The sequence below is a fragment of the Microtus oregoni genome, unplaced genomic scaffold, assembly GCF_018167655.1.
Source record: "Microtus oregoni isolate MIOR12 unplaced genomic scaffold, Mior012 000004F_ref0000308, whole genome shotgun sequence".
Taxonomy (NCBI): domain Eukaryota; kingdom Metazoa; phylum Chordata; class Mammalia; order Rodentia; family Cricetidae; genus Microtus; species Microtus oregoni.
In genome coordinates, this window is record NW_024543063.1 from 12,328,478 (window position 1) to 12,341,957 (window position 13,480).

At 45.8% G+C, this 13,480-nt stretch overlaps 1 protein-coding gene across 2 annotated transcripts in view; it reads left to right on the forward strand.

The window, feature by feature from the left end:
* Nucleotides 1-9,870, forward strand: part of Smarcal1 (SWI/SNF related, matrix associated, actin dependent regulator of chromatin, subfamily a like 1) — a 44,588-nt gene extending 34,718 nt beyond the window's left edge. For both annotated transcript variants that reach the window (XM_041650076.1, XM_041650078.1), the window contains 5 exons: nucleotides 601-703; nucleotides 2,179-2,361; nucleotides 3,821-3,921; nucleotides 5,492-5,588; nucleotides 9,560-9,870. In XM_041650076.1, coding sequence (XP_041506010.1) covers nucleotides 601-703; nucleotides 2,179-2,361; nucleotides 3,821-3,921; nucleotides 5,492-5,588; nucleotides 9,560-9,790 — 715 coding nt within the window. In that variant the 3' untranslated portion in view covers nucleotides 9,791-9,870. The remainder of the gene's footprint in view (nucleotides 1-600; nucleotides 704-2,178; nucleotides 2,362-3,820; nucleotides 3,922-5,491; nucleotides 5,589-9,559) is intronic.
* The last annotated feature ends 3,610 nt before the right edge of the window (nucleotides 9,871-13,480 follow it).

Sequence of the window (13,480 nt, forward strand, 5' to 3'; positions counted from 1 at the left end):
CTGTTCTTGTGGAGGACCTAGATTGGGTTCCTAGCACCCATGGGGTCCTCACAGTTGTCTATAACTCTATTTTAGGGGATCTGACTCCCTCTTCTGACCTCTGTAGGCTCTGCACACTCATGGTGAACATACATACATGTAGGTAAACACTCATGCTCATTAAATAAATAATTTTAAAAACGTGCACTGGTTCAAAGAGAAAAGTAAATGAATGAGAAGACCTCCATTAGCACTGCTGTGACTACGGGGTTGGCCATCTGTGGCCTCAGTAGAAGGGAAGTGGAGAAGCCCCCTTAAATGGTCTTTTCTGTCTTCTCAATGTTGAGCTTACAGGATTTGTGTCAAAAAAGCCTTTAACCTACTTTGGTTTGTACTGAAAACAAATTAAATTGATAGTAGCAACGAACATGAAGGCTGATGTTATTTTAGTAATCTACACGACACAAATCCTGTGTGATGTAGTGTGAACAAAGGTTGGCCCTCAGAGAGGGGAGAGAATGGGCAGGAACAGGCAGGGACCTGGTAGGTTCCTGAAGTCACTTTTTGGTAGCTAATTGCAGTTGTATGTTTAATCTACTTTGTTATCATTGTCAAATATAGTGAATATATCCTGGACCTTTTGGAGAGTGGACGAGAGAAGTTTCTAGTGTTTGCACACCATAAGGTGGTCCTGGATGCAATTGTAAAGGAGCTTGAGAGGAAGGTAAGCCCCCTCTGACGTTCAGGGTAGAGTCTCGGCTTCTGCTGTTTGTTCTGCGGAGCACTGGGCCAGGACTGCACAGAAGTGAGGCCGTGGTTTCTAGAAACCACGTGAAGGCCTCTTGAGGAGTCGTCACTTGGGACCCACAGGATTCCCACAGCTGGCGTTCTAGCGTACTCCCTGCGTAAGCAGAGGTCTTGGTTTACGAGTGTCTCCAGGGACTCGTCCGTTCTCTGCGTTCATAAAACAACTAGCCTGCCAGGAAATGGTAATGTGTCTGTGTGAGTGTCCTCCTCACTGCTGTCCAGGTGCCTTTCGTTTGCACGGCCCTGTGCCAGGCTTTCCAGTGCCATTCGGTGGACCTTGGTAGAGTGAGTAGAAGCTATCTGAGGAAGTCCCAAGGATGGTCGTTAGAACGAAACACCTACACCTTCACTCCCTCTCACTTTTGCTTTAGTGTAGGACCATAAATTGTCTTTATCTTCCTTCACTACCTGCGCTTCTGTTTAAGGGATATAGAGTAAAGTAGCACCTGTGGATCTCCCACTCCATTTGCTAAGGAAGTTTCTCGATGTTAGTTTCAAGACTTAGGGTTTTTTTTTTTTGTTTTATTTTTAAGATTTGTTTAGTTTTTAATTATGTATATGTGTGTGAGTGCCCATGAGGCCAACGGTGTCCCTGGAGGCTAGAGTTTTGTTTGAGACAGGGTTTCTCTGTGAAACAGTCATTGCTGTCCTGAAACTCGTTCGTTCTATTAACGACTCTGCCTCCCATGTGCTGGGATTCAAGGTGTGCACTACCACCACCACCGCCCAGCCTAAATGGCCTTAATGATAAAAACCCGGAGTCAGGTATTAGTGGGTGAAAGCTGAGAGATCAGAGAAGAGCAGAGCAGTCAGCCACTAGGGAAACCTTTTACCTCTACCAAATCTCACCCCAAAGGAATGAACATGTCCTCAGACTGACTGCATCCTCAGACTGCAACTGTCTCCTGTCTCCTCCAGCCCTATGTTCTTCTCTCTGCTCAACCATATCCTGTTCCCACCTCCCTAGTGCTGGAATTAAAGGCGTGGGATCCCAAATGCTGGGATCACCTTTGTGTGAGCTCTGTTTCTCTTTTAGACAGATTCAATCTCGCCGTAGCCCAGGGTGGGCTCTGTCTCCCACTTCCTGGGATTAAAGGTGTGTGCCGTGACTCCCTGGCCTCTAGTGGCTTAGCTCTGCACTCCCATCTTCAGGCAAGCTTTATTTGTTAAAACACAAACAAAAGATCACTACAGTCTATTGTTTCTTCTGATTGTATGTGATTAAACAATTGTGTCAGTCCAGCCTTCAGTTTCATAAAAGTTATATAAAGGGAGGCAGAGGGTTGGGGAGCGGAGTGGTTCTGTCTGTGGGCCCTACCTAGACACGAGACGAGCTGGCTCTGCAGCCCGAGTGCCTTTGCAGCTCACCTCAGTTTCCCCCATTGTCTACAGAAAGTTCAGAACATCCGAATTGACGGCTCCACCCCTTCAGCAGACCGTGAGGATCTGTGCCAGCAGTTCCAGCTGTCCAGAGGGCACTCAGTGGCCGTGCTGTCCATCACTGCCGCCAATATGGGCCTCACCTTCTCCTCAGCTGATCTGGTGGTGTTTGCTGAGCTGTTCTGGAACCCAGGGGTAAGGGATCTCACTTGACTGGAATCCTCCTGGACATGCATGCTCGGGGCTGAGAAATACAAGGGCCCTAAATGAATGGTAGAAGACATGTTCTTGGGGCTGGGGAGATAGTCAGTAGTTAAGAACACTAGCTATTCTTCCAGAGGACCCGGGTTCAATTCCCAGCACCCAAATGGTGGCTCAGAACCGTCTGTAACTCCAGTCCCAGGCTGTATATTCTGGCCTCTTTGGATACCAGGTACACATTATAGTGCACATACATGCACGGAAAACATTCATATACATAAAGATAAATACATTTTTAAAAGATGGCATTTTCTGCCCGCGTTCCCTTGCACTGGGTCCTGTCTGTGTTTGTTCCCTCCCGTCTTTGCGCCTGCTGCTCTTCGGTCCTATTCGAGCACCGGAAGTCTGCAGGCCAGTTCTCAGGGCTTCCCTGCACCCTGGGGGACCACTGACTCTGTCTCACTGAGGGGCCGTCCTGGAAGAGTGAGCTGTGAGCAAAGGGGCACAGAGCGCCCACGTGCAGATCCAGGAATGTGCAGCTCACCCTTCAGAGGAGCTCACCTGGGCTACCTTTGTTAACTGTCCCTGTGAGCTGTTTGCCTGTGGGGGCCTCAGGGACAATGACAACACCAGGTGTCCTTGACTTGACTGATAGCTGAGGGCCATGGTGGCAGATCTAAGACTCATAAAATTTCTCCCAAGTCTCAGAAAAAAAAAGTTATTTTCCTTCTAATTTTCTGACGTGTTGCTTTTACTGGCTACATATCAGCCACTGCTTTAATGATGGGAAGACTCCAAGGTTGAGACCTCTCATAAATCAGAGTCCTGGTTTTAGTTATTATGGGACTTACCAGCATATGAACACAAACACCCCAATCATCATGTGGTAAATATCACATCCCTTTTCTGGGTGTGATATTTATTTGGAATATTATTATGTGATAGGTATTTAGAAAATAACTTATAAAATGTATCTAAAATTTTAGTGTATGATTATTTTGCTTACATGTATGTCAGTGTATCACGTGCATGCCAGGTGTCCTAAGAGGTCAGAAGAGGGCATCCCATTCCCTGAAACTGAGTTGTATTGTAGATGATTGTGAACCACCAGGTCCTCTGCAAGAACAATTGCTCTTAACCGCCGAGTCACCTCTGCAGCCCCCGGAAGATAACTTGATTTTTCAGAGATAAGAAGTGGTGTGTGCCATGCTTCTGCCTTTGCCCCTCAGCACACAGACTAGAAGCAGAGCCTCTGTGCGTGTTTGACTCACAAGCTCTGGCATTTCTGCTGTAGATACCAGGTCCTGAGGTTTGTTTGAGTTTCTCTCAGTTTTTCATGAGGTAGGGAAATGCTTTCTAGAGGAAACTCAGTGGGGCTGGATGGCCCGATGCCCCTCACTGTGGTGGGATGGGGCTTCCTAAGGCCTTTTCTGTGTGTTTCCTGGACACACAGGTGCTGATCCAGGCCGAGGACCGCGTACACCGCATTGGACAGACGAGCTCTGTGGGCATTCACTACCTGGTGGCAAAAGGCACCGCAGATGACTACCTTTGGTATGCCTGGGCGGGCGGCCTGGGCGGCTGAGCTGAGTAACTCAAGAGTGTGGTTTCTTTGCTTCCTCAGTACTCACACTTTTGCTGAGACCAATTAGTGATGCTTCCTGCTTCCCATGATGCGTTTGTCTTCATCACTAGCGTTCTTTGGAGACTTGCAGGGTATGAGGAAAAAACCAGTAAGAATAAAGGGAGGAGACTCTTCCCACTGCTCCAAGAGGGAGAGGAACCTAGATTTCAGATGGAGTTTAGTGTAAGAAACATCTGTTCCCAGCTGAGACTTCTGGCTTGTTAGGATGGGGACAGTGTTCTTTCCTCTTTCTTTCTTTTTTTTTTTTTAATATTTATTTATTTATTTAGTATACAATAGTCTGTCTGTGTGTATGCCTGCAAGGCAGAAGAGAGCACCAGACCCCATTACAGATGGTTGTGAGCCACCATGTGGTTACTGGGAATTGAACTCAGGACCTTTGGAAGAGCAGGCAATGCTCTTAACCTCTGAGCCATCTCTCCAGCCCCTCCTCTTTCTTGATATGTGGTATGATGGTCACCTCTTTCGAGAAGAAAGTGGCTCGTCCTGAACCACATGGTGCTTCATGGCAGGACTTCAGCCCCTCTTTCTGTTGTTTGTTTTCTGTGATATGGAGGATTGAGCACAGGGCCTCATAGACTAAGCTTTAGCACCCAACTCTTTTTTCTTGTTCATTTTGAGATACGGTCTCACTGAGTGGCCCAAGCTGGCCTTGAAAGTCCCTCTGAGGCCCAGGAAAGTCTTAAACTTTTGATCCTTTGGCTTCGGACTCTTTTTTTCTTCCCCCTTTGGTTTTTTTAAGATAGGGTTTCTCTGTGTTGCTCTTACTGTCCTGGAACTTACTTTGTAGACCAGGCTGGCCTTGAACTCACAGAGATTGCCTGGTTCTGCCTCCAGTGTTGGGATTAAAGGTGTGCACCACTATACCCAGCTCAGCCTCGGATTCTTGTGGTGCTGAAATTACATATCTGCTCCACCAGGCCTTGTGGGTCACATTTCAACCCTTGGAATTGTGTCTGTCATCTAAGTAAAAGCTCTCCAGATTCTTTGTCAGTCCCTCACTCATCCTGATGTGAAGTCCTCCAGTATCCCACTAGTGCCCGTTCTCTGGGTTCAGCCCCGCGCATGAGACACCTGACTCTGCAGTGCAGGTTTATCTGTCTGTGAGGGATTGAGCAAACTTGCATTATTACTGTAGTGAAACAGGATTTATTTCCTAGGCCTCTTGTGCTAGAGAGGATTTTGAACCCGGTTTTATGAGCACAGATAGGATTGTTTCTGATTGGGACAGGGCAAGTATTTCAGGAAGGACTGAGAGGATGGTGTTACAGTCCCAGGCCCGTGAGGATGGTGTTACAGTCACAGTCCCGTGAGGATGGTGTTACAGTCACAGTCCCGTGAGGATGGTGTTACTGTTTCACCACAGTCCCGTGAGGATGGTGTTACAGTCACAGTCCTGTGAGGATGACGGATCCTCATTTAGTCAGCCTTCAGGTTCGAGGTATGTTGTTCTCACTGCATCTCATTTCTACCCCACAGGCCTCTGATTCAGGAGAAGATTAAAGTGCTGGGGGAAGCCGGGCTTTCTGAGACCAATTTCTCAGAGATGACAGAAGCTACTGATTACCTCTACAAGGTAATGCCAGCACATGACTCCTCACCACTATATGAAGTGAGGCAGTGAGCTGGTCCTTCAGCCCTGGAGCTGGAAGGAAGGGCGGGCCTGCAGTCATTGTGAGTCATTGTGTGTGTGTGTGTGTGTGTGTGTGTGTGTGTGTGTGTGTGTGTATGTCTGTGTGTCCCTAGTGAGGAATGCTGGCAGTAACTCCTGCTGCTTCTCACACGCCCTAAAGGCTACAAATCCAAGGCTGAGTTGCTGTCTCTTTCATCAGACCTGGAGAAAAAGCAGAAGAACTGCTCATGACAACTGTTAGGTTGTCTCCATAAGTACGATAGCAATGCCAGTCATGTAGCGGGCCACCACAGAACTGTCACACAGGCATGTGGCATATGAAGTCTTCCCACCTCAACCCACTATTCCTCTGTAGTGTCCGCTCATAAAAAAGTCTGAGAGACCAGAGAACACCCTCCCGTGACTCTATCAGAGTATTCTATCCCGAACTCTTATCACAGGTGCCAAAAAGAGGCTTCTTGGCCCCGGAGAGGATGGAGCCACCATGCCTGGCTACATGACTTGGTCCTGGAAACCTAACTGGGGTGACTAGGGAATAGAGAAAGGACAGATACACAGACACATACAGAAAACTGGCTCAGGTGGGCCGTGCTCACTCTGCCAGAAGCAGTACCTGTTACAAGACAAGCCAAACCTCATGGTGTTTATTGTGTATAGCATGAGAAGGGGCTAGCTCATATCGGTGGGAGCCTGTGTGAGGAGCAGCCCCAGGTTCCACTCATCCCGGAGAGGAGCTGCAGCTGCTGTCTGCACACACCGGTCTGTGTTTGGGAACACTTGAACTTGGGTACACTGCACACACCGGTCTGTGCTTGTGAGCACTTGGACTTGTGTATGCTGCACACACTGGTGTGAGCACTTGGACTTGTGTGCACTGCACACACCGGTCTGTGCTTGTGAGCACTTGGACTTGCATACACTGTTGAGCATTCACACTCAGATCCGAGGAAGGTTTTGCCATCCCCCTGAGCCTCACCCGTGTGGAGGAAGCGTTGCCATTTCCGTGAGTTCTCATTATAGCCATGACCACATCACAAATACACACTCACTCAGGACTTCATCTCCTCCTTTCCATTTACCCAGTGCTTCTTCAGCTCTCTTTGAATGACGTGCTGCAGAGCATGTGGCGAAGACTTTAAAGTCTGGCTTCTGATCACTCATTTATTTTTAAAAAAATCCACCTGTGTGTGTTAGTCTCTGTCGCCCAGGCAGATCTTAAATTCAAGGTCTTCCTGTCCAGGTATTCTGAGAGCTTGCAGATTATAGGCCTGAGAGTCCACTTTCAAGAGATCATATTTTTTAGTAAGTTATACTTTTAGACAAAAACAGCAACTAAGATAGCATGAAGACAGCCTCACCTTTGCGCTGTGAGGGCACTGTGATTCAGCTAGTGGTGGCTGTGCTAAGCTAATAGTGACCTTAGAGACGAAGGAGGCTGGTTTTGGTCTGGTTTGGTTTGGTTTTTCAAGACAGGGTTTCTCTGTGTAGCCCTGGCTGTCCTGTAGCTTGCTCTATAGACCAGGCTGGCCTTGTACTCAGAGATCTGCCTGCCTTCACCTCCCAAGTGCTGGGATTAAAGGCGTGCACCACCTGGCCCAGCTAAAAGAGGCTACTTCTAAAGGAGTCTCATCAAACCTTTTTCTCATCCTGGCCTTTCCCTCAGAAACTTTGAATCCATCAAAACTGTCTGCCGAAAGTACACGTGCAGATGCTGTAAATGAGATTTATCAGCATTTATTTGATTAAAACTGTATCAGCTTGCCTATTTTTACTAAGACGGGGGTTGAGAATTCCATCAGCAACTGGAAAAAGAAAACCGCTACCTCCTTCATGGAGACAAAAACAAAAGGAGTTTGTGTTCGGTTTTACAGCCTTCCTTCCAAGAGGGGAAACAAAGGAATAAGCTGATCTTGGAGCTTACTTCCAGTTAGCTATGTGTGCTCCTGGTTTGTGACTGGCATCACCCTCATAATCAAATGGGCGCGAGCAGGTGTTTCTGCTGCACTGGCCTGCCTTGGGTTTGCAGCGTTTCCTTGACCAAGGGCGGGTGAGTACCTCCTCTGGGAGGACAGGTAGAGCATATTAAATTCAACCTCAATGGTCTTTCTTATCACTTCCTGTTCTGAAAGGCTGGGACCCTGGGGCACAGGCTAATGGAATAGTCTGGAGTTTTTACACGTCCTGCTCCCCCTGATCAGTGTTCAAGGAAGGTCATCAGTGTTGAGGAATTCTGTTAGGAAATAGTGACTAGTTAGGTTGAGACCTAATTGCGGAGAGCCAGAAAGCCTGGGAAGGGAAGCATCTTAGGCTTGAGGTGGACACGGGAGAGCCCATGACACAACAAAGGAATCTTGTTAAAGGATTGCACGGGTTGATGCAGATGCCAAGAAGCCTGAGGCAGAAATGCAGTCGAGCTATTGCAGTCTTTCATATACTAGGAGCTATGGCTGCAAGTTATGAGTAACTTGGGGGCTGGGTAGATGGCTCAAGAGTTAAGACTGCTTATTGCGCTTCCAAAAGACCAAAGTTCGGTTCTCAGCATCACACTGGATACTCAGAACTGCCTATGACTCCAGCTTCAGGAGATCTGATGTCTTCCTTTGGCCTCCTTAGGCACCCATATACATGGCATATGAACACACATTCACATAAATATTTTTTTAAGTGACTTGATAAGAAAAAGTGATGGAAGGTGTTATTAATTATAAATGCCCAGCCAATAGCTCAGGCTTGTTATTAGCTAACTCTTACATTTTCAGTTAACCCATATTTCTTATCTATGCTTCGCCACAAGACTCAGTACCTTTTCTCAGTCGGCATGCCTGTCTTGCTTCTCTCTGTATCTGCTGGCAACTCCAGACTCAGCCCTTCTTCTTCCCAGTCCTTAGTTTGGTTGTCCCACCTATACTTCCTGCCTTACTACTGGCCAATCAGCTTTTTACTAACAGTGAGAGCAGCACATTTTCAGAGTGTACAGGATTATTCCACAGCAGGCAGGAATAAATCTGTTGAGCCAAAGACTTGAGACATACTGGGAATTTCAAGAAGAGGGATTATGAAAATGCTGGTAGATTTATAAAGCAGGGAGAGAAGCTCTATTGGGGATATAGGAATTAGATGAAAGTATATTCATCACTGTGTGTATGTGTGTCTGCCTGTCTGTCCTGTTCATATGCATGGGCCATGGCACACAAGTGTAGGTCAGAGAACGACCATAGGAGTTGGTTCTTGCCTTCTGTCATGTGCAGTTGCCACATCACAGGTCTAGCAACAAGCATTTTCACACCTGAGCCACCTCCCTGGCTTAGCATTTGATATTGAACAGTTTCACGACCCTGTGGGTTTCCACAGTGATGTCAGCAGTGTACTCCTAGACCATGAGATGTCAGCATTAAGAGTTTAGACTCAGGAGTGCCGAAAAGAGGGGTGATGTCACACGTCACTGTCACACGTCATGGTTGTCACTGCTGGGCCTGGCTTCAACGTTGCCAACAAGGGACAGGCACAGTGGTGTGCATTTTGAGCATCTGTAGCTTTAACATCCAGGTCTCCTGGAAGATGAGGTATAGTGTGTCATGGAAGACAAGTTACAGTTGAACTAACTTCCATTTAGAAGGACTTGTGTTGAGGAGGAAATAGAATTACTGCAGCTCCTGTGATATTGAAGTGTGGGTATGGAAAACAAGGATAGGAAATCATCCCAGCACAAATCTTCCTGTGAGAGCAGCCTCTTTGTCGCCCATGAGCAGCAGAGACAACATGGGGAAGGTGGACATCTCTTCAGGCTACTGGTTTCCTGCCGAGGTTCCCTGGTTAAATAAAATGTGCCACCTCTCACCTCAGCATGGCCGTGAGGGTTATAACGCGTTAGGACTAGCTTCTTCCTTTACATTTTTTTCTTTTTCCTAATAAAGGACCCGAAGCAGAAGATGATCTATGACCTCTTCCAGCAGTCCTTTGAAGAAGACGGAAATGACATGGAACTCCTGGAGGCAGCAGAGTCCTTTGACCCAGGAAGTACTTCTGGAAGTAGTTCCCAGGATCTGGGAGACCTACTGGATGAAGGCAGCTTGACAGACAGTCCACCAAGCAAAAGGAGATTTGAGTTTTTTGATAATTGGGACAGCTTTACCTCTCCATTTTAAAAGGGTCAAAGAAAAGAAAAAAATGAAAGGAAGCATTCAGAAATCATGGGATTCATTGAAATAAAGTGTTTTGTTTAAAAGCCCGTGTTCCTTGTGCCATGCGGCAGAAGAGTCCAAGGCCGAAGGTACCCGCATGGCCTCCACTGTTCCTAGATGGACCTCCTTGGGGACTTGATTACCTGTAGCTTTTCTGAACTAGAGGAGACAGTGGCTCGGTGCTGTGGGTATTCACCAGAGAAGACTGCTTGGACTCAGCCAGGAGAAAGTGTTAGCCAGCCAGCAATTACCCTGGGTGCTGCCAGTGTGGCCCCAGGCCTTTCTGAGATGAGCTTTAAGCATAAAAACAAACAAACAAACAAACAAACAAATGTGATCTGGGTTGATAGACTTCTGGCTGCTCTTGTTAACAAGAGCAGCCAGAAACTGAATTGTAGACGCTAAAAACCAAGGTTAATACATTTACAGACTTTTCCAGAACTGTATGGACTGATGGATTAGGTCTTTGTTTTAGTTTTGGCAGGTGGTGGAGTCTACGGGAAGTGTTTACAGCCTGAATGGCATTTCCTTCTGGAGTCAGTTGTGCTAAGGTCTGAGGGCCTGCTAAGATCTTGGCCCTGTTACAATAGTAGTCATAATTTGCATTCCTAAATATTGAGGTACTTCCTATCATAACCCCCTTTAGTTAAAGATTTCAACAACTTGGGCTGGAGAGATAGCTCAGGGGTTAAGAGCGCTAGCTGTTCTTCCAGAGGTCCTGAGTTCAACTCCCAGCAACCACATGGTGGCTCACAAGTATTTATGTTAGGACCTGATGCCCTCTTCTGGCATGTAGATATACATCCAGAGCACTGATACATAAAATATAAATAAATAAAAAATTTCCACAACTACAAATATTTATTAAACACATTATAGAGTGCCAGGCACTCTTCAAGGTAGTAACTTGCTAAGCCAAAGAAAAGCACATGCCTTTGTGGGCTTTATCCAGCAGGAGAAGCAGCATTTCCCAATACGTTCCATTTATAGACACAAATACAACTTTGATTTTTCTGTCATAAACCTATTTTGACTTTTAAAACCATTGTAAGTGAAAGACACTCCGAGGTCACTGACGCACCGAAATGGGTGGCGGGTGGAGGCCGTACATGGCCCACAGTTTGCGGGCCTCTGGCTGAGCAACATAATCCAGTAATATAAATCACATACTGTGATTTTAACGTTTCTAACAGGTTTAGATTTAGAAACAAAATTGATGTATTTCTCCTAAGACAGCCAACATATTAACATAAGAACTTGTGATTTTTTTCCTTTAAGTCCATTTATGTATTTGATTACATTTATTGATTCACAAATATTGAACCATTCTTACACATAAGGGATAAAACCAACTTTATCTCAATGTACTATTTACAAACTTTGGACTGGAGGGGGAGGGGAGGGAAAAGAGAGGTAGGGATGAGGCGAAAATTTTTAATTAAAAAAATTTAATAAAAAAGGAAAAAAATAATAAAAAAGGAAAAAAAGATATAGATACAACAACAAAAAAAAATGTAAGTTGAAATCCCTGATGAACATAGACTCAAAAATATTCACTAAAATGTTTGTAAATAGAACTTGTGATTTTTTTTTTTTTTTTTTTTGGTTTTTCGAGACAGGGTTTCTCTGTGGTTTTGGAGCCTGTCCTGGAACTAGCTCTTGTAGACCAGGCTGGTCTCAGACTCACAGAGATCCGCCTGCCTCTGCCTCCCGAGTGCTGGGATTAAAGGCGTGCGCCACCACCGCCCGGCGACTTTGTGATATTTTGAAGTGGGCATGATGACATAAACCTTTAATCCCAGCACTCAGGAGGCAGAGGTGGGGAGTGGGGAAACTCCCGTGAGTTCCAGGACATCCAGGGTGGTTACACAGAGAAACTCTCTCTCAAAAAACAAAACAAAACAAAAAAAAAACAACTTGCATTTTCAGACAGGGTTTCATGTATCCCAAGCTTGTCTCAAACTTGCTACATAGTCAAAGGTAACCTTAAACTTCTGATCCTCCCTGGTGCTGGTTATGGGCCCCCTTCCCTACCCATCCAGTTCATTAATGGAGACAGCAATCGCTCCATTAGGGAAAAGACTTTGGAACGCATTAAGGAACAGGAAATAGAGGGTTTTTGTGTTTGTTTTGAGAAGCCTGGGAAAGGAACATTTCTTTATAACCCACTTCTACACCCATCTGCAGTCTCTGCTGGGTGTGTTTGGTGTCATAAGCTTTAAGAAACCTCAGGGAGCCCTGCCCCATGACCTGAGGCCGTCTCCAGAGGCCTCAGACCCAATAAAAAAAGGAGAAACACAGTTTGAAACTGCTCCTTATTTTGCAAAGTGTATACATCAAGTCTGGGCCTATGTCTACCCCTCCTTCCACTTCTCCCCAGGTCAGTCCAGCAATATCATCAAGAGCAGCTTGGAAGGGGTTAATTGGAACAGTCTAAAATACCTGTTTTGATTTTCTTTTCAAATCTCAGCATCTCAGGGAGGGAACTAACTTCAGTGAGTGGCATAATGAAGCCTTAGTCGGCCTCTAGGGTACTGTGGCAGCCGGCAGTTGCTTGGTTTGGCAGCATTCTCTGTCCATGTTTCCCTTCTGCTCCCAGTCAACTGGTTTTATTATCAGCCACTTTTCAACCCTTTAATTCAGAGGGTGAAATACACAAAAAGTTCTTCACTTTGCAGCTTAACGGAGATAAACACTTGTGCAGGCACAAGCCCAACGTTACACTGTCTAGAAGCATTGTTGTTTTGCCTTTAATGTTGGTCCTTATCCACCAAGGGTGGGATAGGTCAAGGTTAATTTTTCTTGGATGGTGATGCAGCTGTTCTCAGCACCACATATTAAAAGACTGTCCTTTCAGCTGTGACTTTGTGGGGACATTTATTCACTACTATATATTTAATATAAAATGACTCTAGAAATGTACATTATAAGTGAAAAAGCGAAAGTCCTGTATTCCCCCTCACTCCTATGCTACTACTTCTAAAAGGTAATAACTAATATAATTTGAGATGGGAACATTTGTAATTTATTCTGAATATACCTAAAACTTTTTAAAAAATTGTGCCAAACTTGTCATAGCAAAGTGGTTCATTTCATATGATGCACTTGTCCGCTGTTTCAGGTTGGTCTGCCCTCTGTCTCTTTGAGAGTGACCTATGATCCTGCCAGATCCTTGGTCTCGGCCCTTTCACAAAAGCTGGGTGATTTTTAAGTGAATTGAAGGAGTTACTAAAGGAAGGAAAGGATGTGTGTGTGTGTGTGTGTGTGTGAGAGAGAGAGAGAGAGAGAGAATCCATTTTGGACGTGTTGATTCTCAGTGTCCTTTGTAGCTATGGAGGCCTTCGAGGATTCTAGACAGTCCTGGGACTCTGGGATAAGCCCTTTAGAGCTCTGTCATGAGACAAACTTGTGCTCCAGATTTCATATAAAGAAAGAATACAATGTTACCTGTGCCCCACGAGAACCGCTTGGCTCAACAGCCAAAAGGATCCCTCTCTGGACACGACTTTTAGTTAATGACTTTAGAGGTGAAAGGTGCACTTGGACGGAGTGCTTCTGAAGAATGATGGGCTGATTCAGGAAAGACTTTTACCAAGACTTGAATGGGAGCACGATGCGGTGAGCATCTATAACTCAGGGTCCTCTAATGGGATG